At 38.3% G+C, this 19,783-nt stretch overlaps 1 protein-coding gene across 2 annotated transcripts in view; it reads right to left on the bottom strand.

Annotated features, from left to right (window-relative positions):
• The window catches only part of RFX4 (regulatory factor X4), a 100,524-nt gene that overhangs the window by 27,857 nt on the left and 52,884 nt on the right, over window positions 1-19,783 (bottom strand). For both annotated transcript variants that reach the window (XM_042793385.1, XM_033004443.2), the window contains 7 exons: window positions 18,172-18,335; window positions 15,678-15,778; window positions 13,856-13,914; window positions 12,100-12,244; window positions 8,677-8,771; window positions 7,072-7,189; window positions 194-313 (listed from right to left, as the gene is read on the bottom strand). In XM_042793385.1, coding sequence (XP_042649319.1) covers window positions 194-313; window positions 7,072-7,189; window positions 8,677-8,771; window positions 12,100-12,244; window positions 13,856-13,914; window positions 15,678-15,778; window positions 18,172-18,335 — 802 coding nt within the window. The remainder of the gene's footprint in view (window positions 1-193; window positions 314-7,071; window positions 7,190-8,676; window positions 8,772-12,099; window positions 12,245-13,855; window positions 13,915-15,677; window positions 15,779-18,171; window positions 18,336-19,783) is intronic.

Below are 19,783 nucleotides of genomic sequence, written 5' to 3'. Positions count from 1 at the left end.
GCAGGTCTCTTTCAGAATGTATTAACTAGGGACACCTCCCTCAGAAATGACTTATTTCAAACCACGATGGAACTGAAAAACACTCTGAGATAATCCTCACTGGGTTAGATGAAGATAAAGAAATGTTCTAACATAGAAAATAGTGAATCCAGTGGGACAAACCAACAAAAGATGAGTAAAAGAACAAACTCACCTGTGCTTCCTTCTCCTTTCATTGCCCTCATTAGCTCATTAGCTCTCTCCTGACAATGGAGTGATTCTAGCAGGTACAATACGTAGTCATCAAACATCAAGTGAATAAGGTGAAAAGACCCTGGTAATAAAGTGAACAAACAAAAAAGCCATTGACTGCCTCAATAAGCTCATTAAACCAATGATTATGGTATTCAACACAAACAGTGCTGAGTAGGACTGCCTCCATATACTACTGTCACTGCAGTATCCCTCTTACTCAAGGTAAGAGAGGACAAAGTAAAACTGGGGACTAGCAAACTGTTCACTCCTGGATTTATACAGGCTTATACAACCAATTATTGTGATTTAGGGTGCAAGGAGGCTGCCTAGCTGAGGGTTGGGACTTGATGACATTCTCTTCTCCCGCATTAGCATTGAACCATTTAGACAATTACACTACAGTGGAATTGTTTCCTTTTATGTAAAGGACCAGATAAAAGTTACCATCAGAAGTGGAATCCTGAATTCAATAGGAAGGTAGGAACAATCTTCCAAATCTCCTAATGGTATATCTCCAATGCATTTCCTGGACTGGATGAGACATCCATTAACTGCCAAACATAGAGGCACTAGCAGCAGTCACGGATGTCTTAAATAGAAAGACTTGTGCCAAAGCTTTGCTCTGTCATACTACTCCTCCTATATTATCAGTTTGAATCATATCAGCAGCATAACATTTGGCCTGTTTCTGTGCTTACCCCTGAAGATGCCATAGATACTATCTCTTAACTGCCATGACAGGAATGTGAAAAACTTAAGGGCTAAAGGACTAAAGGACTTAAGGGAAGACTATGGACAGGAGAAAATGCAGGGGATGGAGTAAAAAAAACACTTTGAAAATTAATAGTAAAAGGAGATTATATGGATAGCTATCTGCCACAAATCCTCAAACAAGGTTTGAGTACAGACGGAGAACTTGCTGATGTTGTTAGGAGGAAGGACTGAGTGACACTATGGACTAGAGTAATGGAAATGAAATTTCATAGCACACTGTAAAAAGTTCTGCCCTTTGAGATTTATATCATCCTCCTATTTCTATACTTCCCCTGTAGAAACAGAAGTATTAATACTATTGCACAAGGCACTGGTTAAGTCTCACTTAGAATATTGCATATAATGCTAGTCACCCATGATCAAGAAAAATTAGTACAAGTTGAAACTGGTATGGGGAAGATTACCAGAAGGATGCGGGGAATGGATAATAGATTTTAAATTACTAAAAATGCACGCCTGGCTTCATTTTGCAGAAAGGAAGTGAGTTGCTTCCCATAATTTATAAAGAAAGATACATGTCAGGGATGGTGAAGAAATGTTTGCCCCAGAGCACAAATAGCCACAAAAATAGACGTGTAAGAAGAGACTGTAGATGCATTTCAGGGGAAAAATAGAGGAGCAAAGCATCAGAGCCAAGACACTGTGTAGTGTCTGCCTGAAAGGAATAATATTCATCTGCAGGGGAACACTGACAAGTATTAGGATAGAATTTGGTCAGTTTATGCAACAGACTTCATGACACAGAGTACCTGTAATAGCTCCAGATAGGATTTGATTATACAATATTGGGGGTTTTTTTGAATCTCTTACTTTTATTTAAACTTGTATGGAATATTTAAAACACGTTCATATATGGCATTAAGTAACTCTGGCAACTGCAAATGCAGTCAGGTTAAACTAACAGCCAGTCCAGCAGCTGGCTTAAACCAGAGAAAGATCACCAGCTGAGAGGGAAATAGAGATTAACCACTGCCAGACAAAAAAAAAAATAAAAAAAATCCTCATCTAGATGTGTTCCTTTCAAAATCCCATTACTAAATTTTGAGGAAAAACACTTCCATGGGAAAAAGATGCAACAAGTTTCAAATCCAGTTAAATTTCATAATGATTGGTTTCTTCACAGGAAAGTTAGGTTTATCTTGGGTTACTAGCTTTTATCACAACAAAGCACAACTACTCCAACCTCTCTACTCAAACATACCTTTGAAGGGCAGAAGAAGTGGTTTGAAAGACCCTATGTCCTTACACAATTCTAGCTGGCAATTCAGCTTTCAAAGTGACTCTGAGCACATTCTTTTTCTTTGTGACCTGGATGGTCTTTGTGTTTCATTCTCTCACTCCACGCCTGCATGGCTTCTGTCGTCACTGATACGAGCTGAGCACACACGCTGGGAGGTGAACACATGCCTTTGTGTTCTTGGGCAAGGCAGCACAGAAAAAGAACATATGTGATTGCAACACCTTTGCTATGTGGAGGAAATATTTTGCTGTTGGTGAACCTGAAGCATTCCACTTTTCATTTGTTTCACATATCTATGCAAATCAAAATGGGAACAAGTTTGCCCAGCCTTGCAAGGGTAAATAGTAGAGATCTTAACTACTGCAGAGATTTTGTTTTTAGAAACTTTTCTGTGCTCAAAGTCTTCATAAATAATATCCAATTCAGTTTAGCAATACAACAAAAACAGCAGACCTGGTTGATCACCTTGTTACTGATTTAGGATTTCCCCAGTAGAAACCTAGATTATCAAGAGTCTCCACAAAATGCTCGCTCTTCTTCTGACTACAGTTTTTCAGTGGAAGGTTTCTATTGGCTTTAGTGCAGTTACTACTTATAGGTATTTCCAAGTAAGAAAAACAGGCCTAAATGCTGGCAAACTTCATGTGGTGGTATAAAGCTCAGGGCATTTACTTTTTCTCATCAAACTCCTTGATCAGCTTAAATTAAAAAAATAATAATAATAAGGGAAGTTGCTCGTAGTTTCATAAAAATGTTTGGAAGTGCAAACCTGAAACACTAAAATGCTAGCAAGCAAACAACAAAACCCCAAGATTTTCTATTTTTAAAAAAAAGTCTTTGTTTTTGGGGGGTCTACTGCTTTATTTTGAAGACTTGGAGTTGGCAATACTGAATGCAGCATTTAAAAACACTCTAGTGCCCTTGTCACTCTTTTGAATTTCTCTCTTCCTCTCCTATTATTTCTCCCACTGTGTATTTTTAAACTCTGTATAGAGTTTTTGAGCCCAGAATTTGCGTGAAAGACACTAGACAAACAAGTTGTTGGTACTGAATGAATGCAATATTTTTACATTTTCAAATGAGTCAAATTAACAGTAAGCTATAGAGTGAAACCATTATCAGGGCACACATTTCAGCTACGCAGTGAATAGCTATTCAGCACAATGTACAATAATTTATTCTGTATTTGCAAGCTACTGTTTTTCACATGAAACTATTTGGTTCTTTCAAGTATATCTTTAAGTACTGAAACACATCCAACTGTGTCTGGCAAACCGTACACTTCTGTAGGAAGAGGTAAGAAGTCATTCAAGAGACTGTAGTTACAATAATAAATAGCATTTGGCTCTAATTTTTAGGAGTTAACAGAAATCGTGGCAATGATTACCCAGCTAATGTATAGTAAGTATCAGCAGCTATTAACAGATACAGCAATTATGTGTAAGTAGCAAAACAAAAGTGAGATTTCCAGATCTGGAGAAAATCATGGAGCTTCTATTACTAATTAGTTACTTTATACACTGGATTCATTACCCAAACACTGCCACCAACTGTGCCTTTGATATGCATAGACAGGAAGGAGGGAGGGAGGGAGGAAGGCAGAGAGAAAAAGGGAGAGGGAGCAAAAGAGTGAGAGGTTTTTTTTCTGCCAGAGATTGTTTCAACCTGCCCACGCCACCACGCTTAAAAGCTTCACAGAATCAAATGTCTGTGCTAGCCAGTCCAGGGCCAGGTATTCCAGCTTCCTCCAATCAGATTTCTGTATCATATATTTCAAAGATAAAAATATACTGTTCTGTATATAGTAAAGATCACATCCTTTAACATATTATTTTCCTTTTTCTAAAAAAAATACACTGTGAGCATCTGAGTCTATATATTGCTTGAAGTGGAGAAAAAAAAAAAAAAATCAGTACATTAAATTAGTTTCCAGTGCAGCAAAACTGCAAAACTCTAAGTTAAGAACAAAGGTATATAGATGTAAATATTTAGAATAGTATATAATTCTCTGTTTCTCTCCATAGAACTTACTTGAATGCATACATTATTCTGCAAATCTAGAAGGAACAGTGTTAAATTAAGCACAGAAGAGTTTCTGTCATCTAGCTCTGAGCTGTTTACATTCAAGGGTTTTCTTTTGGAACTTGCTCAACTCTAATTCATGAACAATGTGTCAAATGGCCTTGCAGTGAAAGAGTAACATCATTAATACAAATTATTATAAATTTGTATCCATGGCTAAATAACATTTGGGACATTCTGTGGGGAAATAAGGTAGGGACAGCCCAGGCTTCTGCTTGATAGGATGAGGATATGGTTTTGGTATCATTCTCCCCTTTGAAAACCTGAAGGCTCAGATCTCCTCCTGCCTCCACTCGAGTTGCACCTGAGCTGGGAAAACTCCACCCTGTATAAATAAGGGTTAGAACAGGGACTGAGCAACTCTTGTCACATCACCTCCCAGGAGACAACCCCCCCAGCAGGCTGCAGACCTCTTCAGTTTAACAAATGGTTATGTGGTTTGTACAAAGTGAAATAGTTTCAACAGAAAAGATGAGAAAACCCTCCCACAGGACAAATCCTCTAGCGCTTTAGTTATAGATCTTGTTCTGGCAGTGATTACCACTGCTTCAAGACCGCTAAGGTGTCAACTGTGGCCTAAGCACCAAAATGTGGCAGATGCAAAAGAATTCTCTTTGATTTTACTTGTTTTGAAATAAGGATTTCTGAAGTAGATGAAAATCCCAAACTACCTCAGCTTCACATTGAGCACAATGTTTGTTGGTGTGGTTTTGGTTTTTTTTTTTGTTTGTTTGTTTGTTTTTTTGTTTTTTGTTTTTTGTTTCCTGAAACTCTTGCTTTGGGTACCGAATTGAAAAGCAGTTACTGATCCAGTTCTAATTATAACACCACATACCCATGAAAAACACATCAGCTATGACCATTCTTTCCCTGAATGTGGTTACATATAAACGTATCAAATTCATGTTCAAAAGTGTCTGTCCATGTAAGAAGAATAATTATGCATTTGTACACACAGATATACTCAGTGAACTAAAAAGACATAAAAATCTCAAAACCCTACAAACTTATATGAGCCGTTAAAGTTCTCAAAAATTAGAAACTCAGGAGACAACAGGTAAGTTATTTTGGTAGATCTGATATATTATATTGTAGTGGGTCCCAAACTCAAACCAACAACTAATTCTCAGTCTTCTCACTTACTCCCCACATGGCAAGTTCATAAATGTTTCTGTTAATAAGTAAGAAATCACAACTGAGGATCACTGTACAGGCCATTCAGACAACTGGTGGGCTAATAACTATTTGGGGAATCCCATTTTGATTAAAGATGTTTGGTGATTGATGCTCTGAAACAGAGAATGCTTGATTAGGTTACAAACATATCTTGAAAAAGAATAAAAATACTGGTGTAATGTGCAATTTAGCGGCAATAATGTATCCTTAGGGGCAGTTTAATGTCAGCATTTCACATCTTGTAACAGTGTAACCTCAACAGCACATCAACGCAGAATGTGATTTCATTTATTGGGTTCCGGTGCATTTCGCAGGTTGGGATTATGTCTGCAGAGAGAAGGGTACCAACCCAAAGTGCTAGAAAACAAAATTCATCATTTATTCCACACTTATGCAAAGGGATTTTTGAACTCTGGGGGAAAGTATACTGTTAAGCGGTATCAGCTACTTTTATGCCCACAACAAAAGAAAAGCTGAAGTAACTCAAGGAGAGTAGAGTCCTAAAGGAGGGAGAAAATAGATGTGACCAGGTTACTGGAACTGAAAACACAAGATAGCAGATGGAAATTGTGATCATCTTGGGGATGCTCACTATCCTGATAGCTAATGGTGACTCACTGATACCTGCTTGGAAAACTTTACAATGGGAAACCAAGTAAAGTATTTTCAGATTAAAATACAAATACAGACAGTACCGTGCCTGTCTCTGATGATATCTGAATTTATGCTATTAGAAGGCTCTAATAGTATAAAGGACATCAAAGCTCAGCTGGCAGAAAACCTCACAGTCGTTCAATGCAGTGCCTTCATAAATTCATTCATTATTAATCTTCTACTAATATGTTCGGACAAATGTGCATTTATAAAAAACATCCTTCATGCAAAACGTGGTCCCAAGTGACTGCGAATGTTCATACTCATGATAAAGCAGTCCATTTTCAATCATTCCTGTTTTTAACTGATTTTAATTCTGACTTTTTGTACCCCAGGATTCAAGACAAAGCCCCTTTTGAAACTGTATAGAAAAGCAACATGCATTTTCATTCAAAAAGTAAAAGTCTGAATTCTAAGAGAATGGAAGAGAATCTGTCCAGGGTATAGAAACACGCCCATTTTGCAGAGAGTAGTTTAAAACGCTATGTCCTTTAAAAGCAGAGCTGGCAAAGTGGTTCACTGGAGAATTTTTCATCCACTTCAGTGCAAAGTCATCTCTCTTAGCATAACACGTGGTCAGAGTGGTTTGGGTAACCAAGCTCAATTTGCACTGGCATGCATTAGGGAATGCTCCAGTAACCGACTCCTCCAGCTGACCTGCGACTGATAACTCCGGCTACTGGCTAACGACAAACACAAGGAAGCAGTGATGTTTTCAGCTCCCCTGGCTAGATCTTGAAGGCAGACATCTGTCTGAGCATCATTTCCAAATGTCAGTAGCCCCAACTCTTTTGTTAACAGAGCCCTGGAAATGTGAAAAATGGTTACACTTTCATCTAAAATGTACATTACAATCCAGGATACAGAATTTTTCAGTGTGACATGCAATTATTATAACAAAGTGAAAGTACCAAAGCTGGGTGCACTGTGCAAAGTCATGTCCCGAATCACTCGAGTGCCGAAACAGGACCACATCAGGAGGAACTGCTGAGCTACTTTCTTCAAAGAGCCTTGTCTCTTGGCAGCTACCTGCAAGAAAACAGACATATCTGACATGGAGAAACTTTTATTTCTACCTCCTGATGCAGCTGAATGATGCACATAACTACCCTCTTTCTTATACTGAAAACCTACTTATCATTATCTTCACATTAAAATATACACTAAAAATTAAAAAAACCCAACCAAGCAAACAAAAAAAAAACCTTACACAGAAAGCCACCTTCAAAACATTCAGAAAGAGGAAATCATAAAGTATTATTCAACACCAAGACTGAATTTCCTTTATAAATGATGAAAGGACTGGCAAAAATTTGCCCTGATCTTTGTCTTAACCTGATTACTTACATGTTGATTCTTGCTTCCTGGTCAAGGAAGCAATTTATAACCAAGAATGCTTGATCTACACTGAAAATTTATATTAATATTTCAATTAAAGTTTACTATTGAATATATTTTTTTTTATTCCTTCGTGTTTTTATTTTTGTGAATACACATGGTAATTTTACTAGCAAAAATACTTTCCAGAAAGCACACTTTAAACATCAATTCTTCAAAAATTCATTTACTATAGCCATTTGTGGGTTAAAGAATCAGATTCATCCAATTATCTAATAAAATTCATGTTGAGTCCTTCATGAAAATTAACAGTTATGGTCTGAATTTCAAATTGCATTCCACTGACTAAAAGAAAAGTTCCTCAAAACTATAAATGTGCTTCAAGTAATCTGGGGAAGTATCTGCTGTTTTCTGTATGGATCTTTTACAGCAGAGGGAGAGGCAGCATTTTTTTTTTTTTTCTACTTCTTAGCGCTAACAACTGGAATGAAGAGTTGAAATTCTAATTGAACATCCTACTGCAAAGCATAGCTAGTGACAGAAATTATCAGTCAGCCACATCGCTTCATAGACTGTATAAAATTATGGTGATGCCTGATCACTTCTGAAAATATTTTTTCAAGATTTGTTAGTAGGTTTCTGCATGCACTTACATTAAAATAAAATGCAAGTCCTTGGTATCCCAAATTAGCTCAAAGGGCAACAAAAATGTGACCCTGACTGAATAGTAATGTAGACTTTCATCCTTACCTTTGTATGAATATAAATGAATCAGCTGGCCTAAATATCCTTTTCACTAAAATCTTGAAAGGCCAGACCAGATTATGCTTTTTATTTGCACTATGTAGTTAGGATGACTCTGAACTCATCTCTCCATACCCCTGAAATATTGATTTATTGGAAACCTCAACCCTGTTCCATTCTTAAACATCATCTTTTGGGATAGAACAGACAAGAGCAGAGCAAAGCAGAATCCTGAATATGAGCAGTTCTCACACTGAGCATGAAAACTGGTGAGATTTTGCCCAGGGCTGCTTTACTCCTACTTTTTACCAATGACTGGCTCTTTTTGGTTTTGTTTTTTTTTTTCCTTCTTTCTATTTCTGCTAAAAATCTATGACTTGAATAGAGCTCATAATGCACATCAGTGACTCAGGTCCTTGCTCCTGCTTACCAACCTTTACAACACATCTGTCCACCATGGAATCCAGCCACTCGATGTACGACTCAATGGGGGACTGCTCCTCCAGAAGGTGATCAAACTCCTGATACACTGGCAGACAAAGAAGAAATAGCCTACCTCAGTACTTGGATTCCATTTCGAACAAAAGAGAAACAAATCACAAAAAGCTGCCAAGAACATCGTAAGTTTGCTGTCGTTTTTATAATAGATTGCTTTAGCTATAACAAATATATCTTTCTGTGCTGACCTAAGAAGTTTGCTTGGTCCCTTGTCTTGTTTCTACTGAAAGTGAGGGAGTCATTGGAAGTGGCATTTTAATGTGAGCAAATCAGGATCTATTGTTTAAAATTAATCTTTTGATTTAAGCTTCAACCGTCTGGTGTGCCCGGAAGTGAAAAGTTTATGGTGTTCTCTACCCAGAGTGCGAAGCTAGGCCTTGACCCTGGTGATGAAAAAAGGTCATGCATGAAATTGATTTAGAAATGCATAAAGAATCTTCTAAGCACCAAGTGGATGAGTATTGTTGATAGGGCTCTCATCTGTATAATGCTTTATTTGCAAAAACATGATTTAACTGCTGCAAATCATCTATTTGCAATGCCAGACACATACACAAAGAATTTCCATAAACTTCTACTTCTTTAAAACAAATTGCTATCAATACACAAATGCTATATTTAATTTATCAAGAAGAGTTTCAAAAAGCAACCTGTATACTTTTTAACCTCTCCCAAGTACACATACTCATATTTTAATACAGAAAGCAAAAACAGTCAAGTCATTCAACTGCAGCTCTTAAAACTGCAAGTCTCTGGTTTATTTATGAGAATCAATGTCTGGAAGACAAAGAATCATGCGCTTTGACACCTTAAGAAACTATTCTTCAACTCAGCTAAAATAACAGACCCAGTAAGTCAAGCAGAATGATACTTTCTACCTGCTGTATTATAGGATGATCTCCATGTGCTACGTGTTTCCATTTATGCTTAATTATAAATAACAGGAGGAAGGAGTTTTTCACCATAGGAAAGATAGAGAGGGAAGTGCAGGAGGCAAAGCTTAGAGATGATAAGTGAACCAGAGAGACTATCCAACAATAATGCAAAGAACAAGCTCCCTGGTCTCAAAGTTGGATCAGCAAGACAAGCAGAAATGCATCTGCTTCACACCTGACTATAACTTTGTTAACTTAGGCTTGCAAAGGCTGGATGGTCAGAAACATCAGTTGGGGAAGAAGGGAAATAATGATGTTTGCGCCACCCTTATCTTGTTTCATTGTTCTATTGAATTGGCAACCTCCCTTTATTCAGAACAGGATCACAAAGAAATCTAAATGTAGTCTCCTTACCTGAGTGTTTGGCTGGACAAAAACTGCCTGATACAACAGATGAAGTAAGTCATAGGCTGTGCAAAGAGGGGAGCAAAAGTGGAAAAACAAACCAGTTCCCTGATTTTCTGCCAGAGCAATGCAACTGTGTACAATGATCTATTTGAGAGAAGTAACGGTTTAGCCTTTATTGACTGTTAAAAATACCTCATCAGGATCTGAGAAAGAGGGAATAAAGAAGAAAACATGTCAGAGAAATCTACCATAGCAGAGGAGGAAAGAGGTCCTCTTATACCCAGTGATTTTTTCTCTGTTTCTCTTAAGCTTGCTTATAGGCTTATAAACATTTTCTTTTTTTTTTTCCAGTTACAGTAGCTGGAAATACTATTTTCCTGATTATCAATACCAAGAATGTGAAAAGTAGGCTTTAACTCCATGTCATATGAGTCATACGGAGTGTGATCTTTGAAAAGATCTTTGGCCAAGTAGAATAAACATCAAAGATGGAGGAAAAAAAATTAAATTCTAGAATAATCTTTATACATATCTGCACATCTCAGGGGAATCCCATCTCATGATGAACATTCACACTAGGTTACCATTTCTGAGTAATTGCTTATTGGATTATATAGGCCTAAAATATGGAAAAACATGTGTTCAAATCCATTGGCATTTAGGAAAATTCCATTTGATTTTATTACACTTAAGTTTGTATTTAAATAGTTAGCACATGTATAAAAAGCTTTCCTAAACAGTAAGGATTTTCTGAATGAGAGCCAAAACTGTTGCTGTTACTAGGGATTACAACTTTGAGAACTCACTTTTTTGGCCAGTAGGAGGATGTTGGGTTGATATTGAAAACAGATGACAGAAGGATGCACCCAGCTGCCCAACTCCAGTCTCACTATATGCTACCTCCCTTGTGGCCATGTAAAGTCTGTATCTCCTCAGAAGGGAAGAGGGCTATGTCAGGAAATTAATCAAAGGTTAAGAAAGAGAGGAAAGAGTACCAACAACCTCTCATTGGAAAACAGAGCTAACAGAGAATGCAAGGCCTGCCTCTAAATTGGGGAGAAGACTTCTAGTGTTAACATGGTGGGACGAGTGCCAAAGTCAGCCTTGCAGGGTCCAGTGTACGTGTGAAGGTGTCACCCCTCCTCTTCCCAGCCACTCACTGAGAGAGGTAGCCCACTAGCAAACCTACCCTTGTAGGTCTCCCACAAGTGGTTGCCTGGGTTGCTCCCCATTAAGGCTGGTTCTGGATGAAAGACGACTGGTCCTCCTCAGGAGAGAGATTGCAATACAAAAGGTGGGTTCACAGGGAAGTGAGGTTATGAATGATGATAAAGACAAGGCTGGTCACCTCTGGTGCCTCAGAGAGACAAACTCAGTGTGCTTAGAGTTACACCTAAGCTAATAACCATGCACACTTGCTGGACAGTGCAAGTTAAATTTTATATTTGAAAAAGATCTTTGACTCTAAAACCAATTTGCCAACACCTCCAAAGTCACTTTGCAGTTCATGCCCTTTACTATACCAGGCAGAATCTAAATTAGCCAACGAGCTTGCTCAGTATGGGACTTCTACTTACTCATAAAAGTTCAGGGTGGAAGTTTACCTCATCATATCGTCTTGCTTATGAAAATATTGTGTAAAATGGAGCTTTTTATAAATAAAAGCTTACAAGAGACTCAAATACACAGCCACTTTACTGTCAAAGCCATTCAAAAGACAACTTTCCTGCAATTGTACATCAAGAGAGATTGGAGTTCATCAGATTCAATGGTTAACTCATAGATTTAGTTTGCTCAAGTTCATGGGAAAAAATTGTCCTGAATTTGGGTGCAAGTTTTGTGCCATTGGCTCTTCTGGATCCTAGAAAGAAACTCATTAGTGGAAGAGTGTCCAGATCTATGCCTCAAAACAGAAGACCTTGACAGGGCTTTGCCTTACATTTTGATAAATATCTCTATATTTGTCTTAAGCCTCCAACCAAATCAATGGCTGCAAAAACAGTGTTACTTTCACTGAGCTTTGTTTCCATCAGGAAAACAAGTTCACCTGGCTTTATTTGAGGGTTCTGCTCTTACATTGTATGATGAGCTTTCTGTGTTCCTCCCGTGAGTCCTCCATAGTATAGAGGGTTTGTTTGGTAATGCTATTCAGATCCACATTCCTCCAGTCCTCCAGCATTTGAAATGTGATGTCTGCACTGTGGATCACCGTTCTTGATGCCTGTAATCCAATCCAATCTATTCATTAGTTCATGGTTTATTAGGTTAAAAAATAGGCTTTATCCCCTTTTACGCTTCCTTAGCTAGGCTCACTAAGTTGTTTCTCCTCATGGACCCCCACCCACCAGCTTGATGTCTTATGGACATTACAGGCTCTCTAACCACAAAGAACGCATTCTGCCTACTTTAATCAACTGCAAGTATTTTGTTTGCACCCATCACAAACCCTGAGGAGCAACCCTAATCTGGTGGTGCTGTTGCTAGACTCCTTAACCTTTAACAGCTCTGTTGATTTTCTTGACCAGCCTCAGTTGAAAATCAGAAAGCAAGAAGAAAAACCAAGCCAAAAGCAAACAATCCTCACTCAGGTTAGCACCTTCCCCTCTCCCAAACTATGAAGACTCCCATTCTTTCCTCAGCCACATGAAAAGGTTAAAGCTCATTTGCCTCCTCATCAGATCTGCTTCTTGTCTGGCTGACAGAGGGGTCTGTTGTTGATAATGGGGAGGATGGTCTGAGAGAAAAGGAAGTGACACAAGGTCATGGTCATATAACATACACCAGATCTCTGTAAAATAAGCAGAGATGATAACCCACACTATGGTTATCAGTTTCCCCAAGAAAATGATGCATTTGAAGAGTCCTTCACGTAAGCAAACAGTTTGATCCCAGGTCTGATGCAGAAGGTTGTGGTCCCTGGATCTTGATTTCCTTTGAATCCAAATGGGCTTCCAAAGTTCTGTGATGATCCACCACGTTTGCGGAAAGGTAGCACTGGTATCTCTGCCTCCACCACTAAACTAATGAAGGAAGAAATCTACAAAGGAGTCCTTGCAGATGTGGGTTTTTTTCCCCAGAGCTTCTTCCTGTGGGCCTTACCACTCACAGGGTACCTGGGTGTTGGATACACCTTCCAAAAGTGAGGCTCTCAGTGGGACAGGGAAAACAAACTGTCTGCTCCAAGAGATGAGCGAAATGTTAATGAATTCAATGCATTCTCCCCCTTTTTTTTTACTACACAGAATTTGTGTAGCATAAAAAGAATGTAGTATATACAGAATTTGGCCTCAGGACTTTTTGATAGGTGATTGTGATCTAAACTAACTGGTGAAAAACAAATATTTCAGAGTAGTTTTTATATTCACTTGCTATGGTTTCAATAATATTTCTATTTAAAACCCCAGTGGTTCAACTGTTTTGTTTTTTACTGATTTGCATTCAATTTAAAATATACAATTAGACTTGGATTTTATTGTCAGGCATATAGAAATTTTTTTTTGCTTTGCAATAGACCTAATACAAACTCCTCTGAAATGAACGGAATGTCTCTCATTTATTTCCTAGAAATTAACTATCTCATCAAATCAAAAAATAGTTTTGCTTCATAAAAGTGCCCTGCTGAATTTAATGATCAGAGGTTGTCAGTTGCCTAGAAAAGCATTTTTTGCAGATTATTTTTTGATTTTGTAAAGATGGTCACAATAAATATTGGAGACAAACTGCTAACATAATCTCTTCCTCTTTGAGTAAAGTCCAGCCTGCCAATTCATAAAATTGTTTGAAAAGTCAGTAAAACTTGCATTCAGTAAACTTGGGTAACTGAAATATTTACTTGGCAAAGATGATTTAGTGATGTCTGTCGCCGGAGTATTTGTGAGAATCTTCTGGACACTGCAGGAAAGAAGAGATACATATTTACATACCGTGCTAAATAAATAAAATTACTTCTGAAAATTCTTAATAAAAACAAGAACCAAAAAAATATATCCCATTTCCTATGTACAGTTGTGGCTACATAAAATTCATTCAAATAGCCTAGCTTTAACTTAGTTTAAACCTTGACCTAAAACCTTAAATCTGAATGCTCAATTGGTTTTACAGAGGCATATTACAAGCAATGATTTATAGATGCTGTGAATAATGAGATGACAAGAGAAATGTAAAGGACAATGGAAGAGCTTTCTTGTTCAGCATAGCAAATTTTCTCTCAATACACAAAGGAACTGAAGATCAGAAAGAACTATTTAACAGAAAGAAAAATGTTGGTGCAAGAACAAGTAGGCATAAAATAATGATAGCTACATTATGTGTGGAAATTAGAAAAGGTTGATAAGTCCTAACGCAAACAAGTTTTAGAGAAGTCTTTTGACTGGACTAAGGAGCTAAAATCTGATACAGCTTCAGGTAGAATTTGACCAAAGTTTCTGAAAGAGATTACGTATTTGCCAGTCCTCTGCCCCTATTTTAGCTCTTTCCAAGAGATACGGGCCTTGTATTATTTCCTATACTTGGAAAGTGAACTTTTAAAATGTTGTATTGTGCATCTGTCATAAATCTGTTACTCAGGAACTGCAAACATGACCAAGGCTTGTAGTTACTTCCGTCAGTACCGCCACTGGCTGTGTACACTATCAAAAATTCTGATGAGGAGGAAACAATTGCAGAAGTGACAAAGGCTCTTGTGAAAGGTAGGATAAACTCAAGTTTCTCGTTATACTAAAATCACCAAAGACTTGCAGATCTATCCAAACAGGCCTTAGACTTGGCCACAGAGTAGGTTTTCCCTCTGTACTGTATATAGAGGAAGGTAGTTAAAGCATACAGATTGAGAATGACTAGAAAGTGTATTGTCCATCTCTTTCTCTCTCCCTATAAGATTGGAAGAGATTTTCCTGTAGCAGATTCTTGTTATTTTTGAACTGATGTAGATGTGATAAAGCATATTCGCAGTTCTGACTTTGTGTAACTTCTAAAATAAATTGGTAAACAATGCAAAAAAAATCCACCAAAATTAGCTGTTCCAACTTGCATCCTGACTGTTCTCAGTAAAATATACACCTAATTTTCCATGCTGATCAAAATAGTTAATCCTCCTAAATTAGTTTTTTTTTTTTTTTCCTTTAACTTTGTGGTGTGGAATTTAGTGCTCATGAAAGGCAAAGAATTGAGAGCCGTGAAATAAAGCAGGCTTTATCAATAGGTGATGTGCACTGCAGGCATCTACAAAGCACGTCTGAAAAGGACTAGTGCCCTTTCCTGTGGTGACAGGGTAATTTGATCTCCTTCATTTTTAACTCTGGCACTTTTTTGAGTAAGGGCCTCAAGCTGTATTCAAATTGTGCTAGCCTAAAGGTTTGTTTAATAATTTTCTTTGCCTAATATCATCCCTAATGTTTGCTTACTATCAACAAATTTGGTTTCTTATCAGAATCCACAAGAAAGGAAAAGTAATTCTTCTAATTTTGAGCAGTACCTCATTTCACTAAATGAAATTGATTCTCATGAACAAGTGGAGATTGTAAGTGAATGTGAGATTTATAATGCTGACAGGTTTTAATTCCTAGAAGAGCACTAGTCTCACTCTCAATTATTTTGGAATTGATAAGCACTATATACATTCCAGGTTAATAGGAGAGAGATTGGGCAACACATACATTCAAATTTGATATTTCGTAGATTTTCTGGTAAATCGTGGAGAGCTACTTTCAGCCACTCATCCAACTGCTTTGCAAACTTTCGGATCACCTGTGTCAAACTGAAAAGAGAAATTACTACATCAGAACATGTTTACTCCATGCTTTATACTATAAAATCTGTGAACACATGAAAACTATGAGTCAGTTATTTACAACTCACTATTATGCAGAGTTGCTGATATATTTTGGTTTGTAGGCATGAAGAAAAATTTCTGAAAATGTTGGCAGGAAAAGGAAAACATGTCACCATGTTCAAAACCTCACAAAGAATGAAAGTCTCTGTACTGCACCACTTTGATACTTACAAACAGTATTTTTAGCTTGAAATAAAAACATTCCCACTCTGTACAAACATAAAAACATAAAATCACAACTGTTTAAAGAAGACAATAGATCAAGCTTTGGATTTCAGCTCAACTGTGCCCACATTTATACAGCTGCATGCAGGGATGTGCAAGAGAAGCAACAACCAACTATGCTGCAGGCTGGAGCCAGTGAGTGAGTGATGATGCTGGGGAGAAATTTCCAGGCCAAGCCCACGCAGGTGGGGGAATGGGGAGGAGCAGGACCTGCCTGCCTCGCTCTGCACAGGATAGGAACTTTCCCAGACAAGTGAGATTTCTGTCTTCTCCCTTACTACCTTTTCCTAATGGCTCCATCATTTTCTGCTCAAGTTAGTAGACAGCTCATTTTGCTGCCCTTCTTGGAATTGCTCAGTATAAAATGACAGTTTCCAGGAAAAGTTGTAAGGTGTTGTGCAGGGGACTGTAACAGTTGGTTCTGCCAGACTGAGCTGCACTGCCTCTAGCAATACTCAAGATACACAAATGAGAGAGGAAAGATGCGAGGAAGTTTCCCTCTTTTAGCCAGGCAGCTTCTTCTGTTTGTACTCCTAACACACTGCACTGAGAACAGAACTGGTCAAATAAATATGGCCATAGGCCTGCTCTGCTCCACAGACACCTTAACAGGACAGGGGAAGGATGACAACTGCTGCACCCATTAAGAAGTGGATTTTCTGGATAGCCAACATTTATTCCCAGGAAGTCCCTCAGAGGATTCTGGCTGAGTCAGCAAGATTTCCTTCAGGAGCTTCCATTGCAATGAGACCCTTCTTCACCCCCTCCAGTGCAGGCTATGGCTTAATAGCCACAATCTGGCCCTTTATATGCATTACAAAAGTCTATATTCACACTCAAGTCTCTCCTTATTTGCTATGAAAGAACTAAGCAGCTTGAGAAAAGGACTGCTGTTCTGTTTAATCCTTCCAATGAAATAGATTTGGGGCAGGGGGGGTGTGTGGTGAGGGACAAAGCCTGTAAAAATGTATGTGTCTTATCAAGGAAAGCCCATGATTATAACAGGTTTCTTGTGGAAAAAACACTTTGCCTGTACTTTAGCAGTCATGTAGTATGCATAGGAGAGCAGAACAACATCTTGAAAACATTTGCCATGATTAGAGACACTTTAAAAACTTGATGGCCAAATACACAGCACCAAAAAGAAACATGTAGAGCAATATTCTTAACAAATTACTCAACCTCAGGAATGCATCAGTCAAATAATACTAAAGGTGTACACATATATTTATAAAAGAAATAATTTCCTGATGCTCACATTAGGAAAATCAAAAGGGGAAACAGGTTGACTGCACTCGGTGATTACACTTTTTATTGTGAACTGTTGATCTCTGTCCTGCTCTACCTATATGAACAAGACCTCTTGTACTCACATGAGCTCCAGCTAGGAAGAGAACAGCTGAGATCTACCATGCAGATTGGAAAAGTGAACTTAGCTTTGAAACAAAAGAGGCAAATTCTTCTTAATATTAGTAAAGTAATCCTAAAATAAACATGTGTCTGTTCTTCATAGGATAGTATTTAAATTAAACCAGCTTGTCCAAGACATCACAAGTATGATCTTCCTTTTTTATACTTCTGGCAAGCAAAATAACAACTGGGTTCCAAGAGTGCATACAAAGACAAACGCTTAGGTTGCAGCGCCTGAATATGCATGTGAGTATTTACAAATAGAGCAGCCAGGCCAGCTCCTCTTGTCATTAAAATTCAGAATACTGTTATGTTGTTATCCCAGACTAGCAGAAAAGCGTCTGAAATTTTCACAAGACAGTATGGCATTCTGCAGCCTGTGGACTTCTGACATTCCCTGAAAGTTGGGATATGACCATCAGTTTGATGTTAAAGCAAGAAGAAGGTGGTATCCTTTATCACACAAAAAATAACAAGTTTTTCACAATACAAGTCTTGTTAAAATCTGAACTTTTCTTCAGAAACATGTCAGCCCTTCAACTCCTTTGAATTGACACTGTGATTTAAACTCAGAAAACAGGTGACAGCAAGCAGCTTTCCGAGAACTGGTGCCATTCTTGAAGAAAAGACATACAACAAAGACAGCTGAGTTAAAAGTGGTCAATGCTGCTAGCTATACTGACCTGTCAGGTAATGCTTGTAGTACCGTTGGCATCAAAACTCCAGAAATTGCTTTGTACAGAATTGAATCACAAACTCCCACTATATTCACTACAGTTGAAGAACCCAATACGGGCAGCATATGAGGAGGCATCCCTTGCCAAAAGTGCAGAAGAAAACTTTGAACCTGCAGAGAAGAAGCAGGGTTGTTTTAAATTAAAACAATCAAAGGCCACAAATATCATTTTCTTTAAATGATCCTGTTTACACAGCATTTGTTTCAGTCCCAGAGCTGGACTGATGGTATACAATGCAGGCAAGGCATATTCCTTAGCTAGACAGGCTTATACTGTAATGCAGCACACAATGGGATAATGAACCAAAGAACATGGAGACGCTCTGAGTTGGTGACAGGGTGTCTTTGTGTTACTACACAAGACACACCCATGGGAACCACTGTATTTTTACCTTCCATCAGTGACTGGTGAGTGTAACTCTTTGGCTTCCACATGCAAAGCCTTTTTCTCTCTTTGCTCTCTGTCCCTGTACACAAAGGAATGCAACCTAGGGCTTGGTGTAGGGAGGGAGAGGAGGATAGCACATGGCTTACAGGGGTCAATATACCATTTTCTGTCTTCACTTTGGAAAGAAATACTACACTTATGGATTTCTTCTTTCCTCCACTATGAAGGAAAAAGGCGAAAGAATGAAGAAAGACAAAAAAGAAAATGGGGAGATTTCAGACACAGCAAAATATACCTCTGAAAATTTTTATTTAGGAAATAAAGGTATTCATAAGTGATAAACTTTTGCAGACAATCTGTACTGAAATAATTAACCACACCAGGTGAAGCAGAGATTTGACATTTATGTATTGCTGCTAGTCAGCTCCTTCCCCACCATTGACCCTGACAAACAGATTGCCTAACAAAATATAACACCCTGCTCTTAAGAAAGTATTCTGAGACTAATCCAGCAAAACGTCCTGAATATGTGCCACATATTTCTCTCACATGGAAGCATCTAGACTGGGTACAATGACTTAAAAGAGCCTCAGCTTTAGGCCAGAAGAGTGTGAAAATTAAACAGTGAGAGGAAGAAAAGCAGGGAATTTCTTGCCATTGTTGAGAAGGAAGAGTCAAAAGACCCATTTCCCTTGATTTTTTCCAGGGCTTGGATGTCATATTTGAATCAGGCCCTCAGCAACTCTATAGTCAGATTTGTTTTCCTGGACTAGAGGCCTTTTCCACATGTATTATAAAGCTGTTTGCATGTCAGTAACATTTTGTTGTTCAGCTCTAATTATAGAGCTATCTGCATGCACTGCTAGAAAACCCTCAGATTCAGTCAGATATGCAGAACGTACAAACCTTACCCACCTCTAATGGATGGTATCAACTGCTGAGCTGTGTGTGTGTGTTTCTAGCTGCACTACAGTATGACTGGGCAACTGGAGACTTCAGCTACATCTTTCTGGGATATTTGGGAGGCTGTAGGCCCCTCACTGCCCTGCGCCATGGTTAATAGAGCAGCAGAGCCCACCATTTTGGCTGTGGCACCTGTCCTGGGTTTGTGTTGAATACTCAGAGGAATTCCTTCAAACAGAGTTCAGTCCCAACTCAAAGCTTTGAAAAG

The sequence above is a fragment of the Tyto alba genome, unplaced genomic scaffold, assembly GCF_018691265.1.
Source record: "Tyto alba isolate M040663 unplaced genomic scaffold, T.alba_DEE_v4.0 Super-Scaffold_2, whole genome shotgun sequence".
NCBI lineage: Eukaryota > Metazoa > Chordata > Aves > Strigiformes > Tytonidae > Tyto > Tyto alba.
The sequence above is the reverse complement of the archived record's forward strand: the minus strand, read 5'-3'. Positions and strand labels throughout refer to the sequence as shown.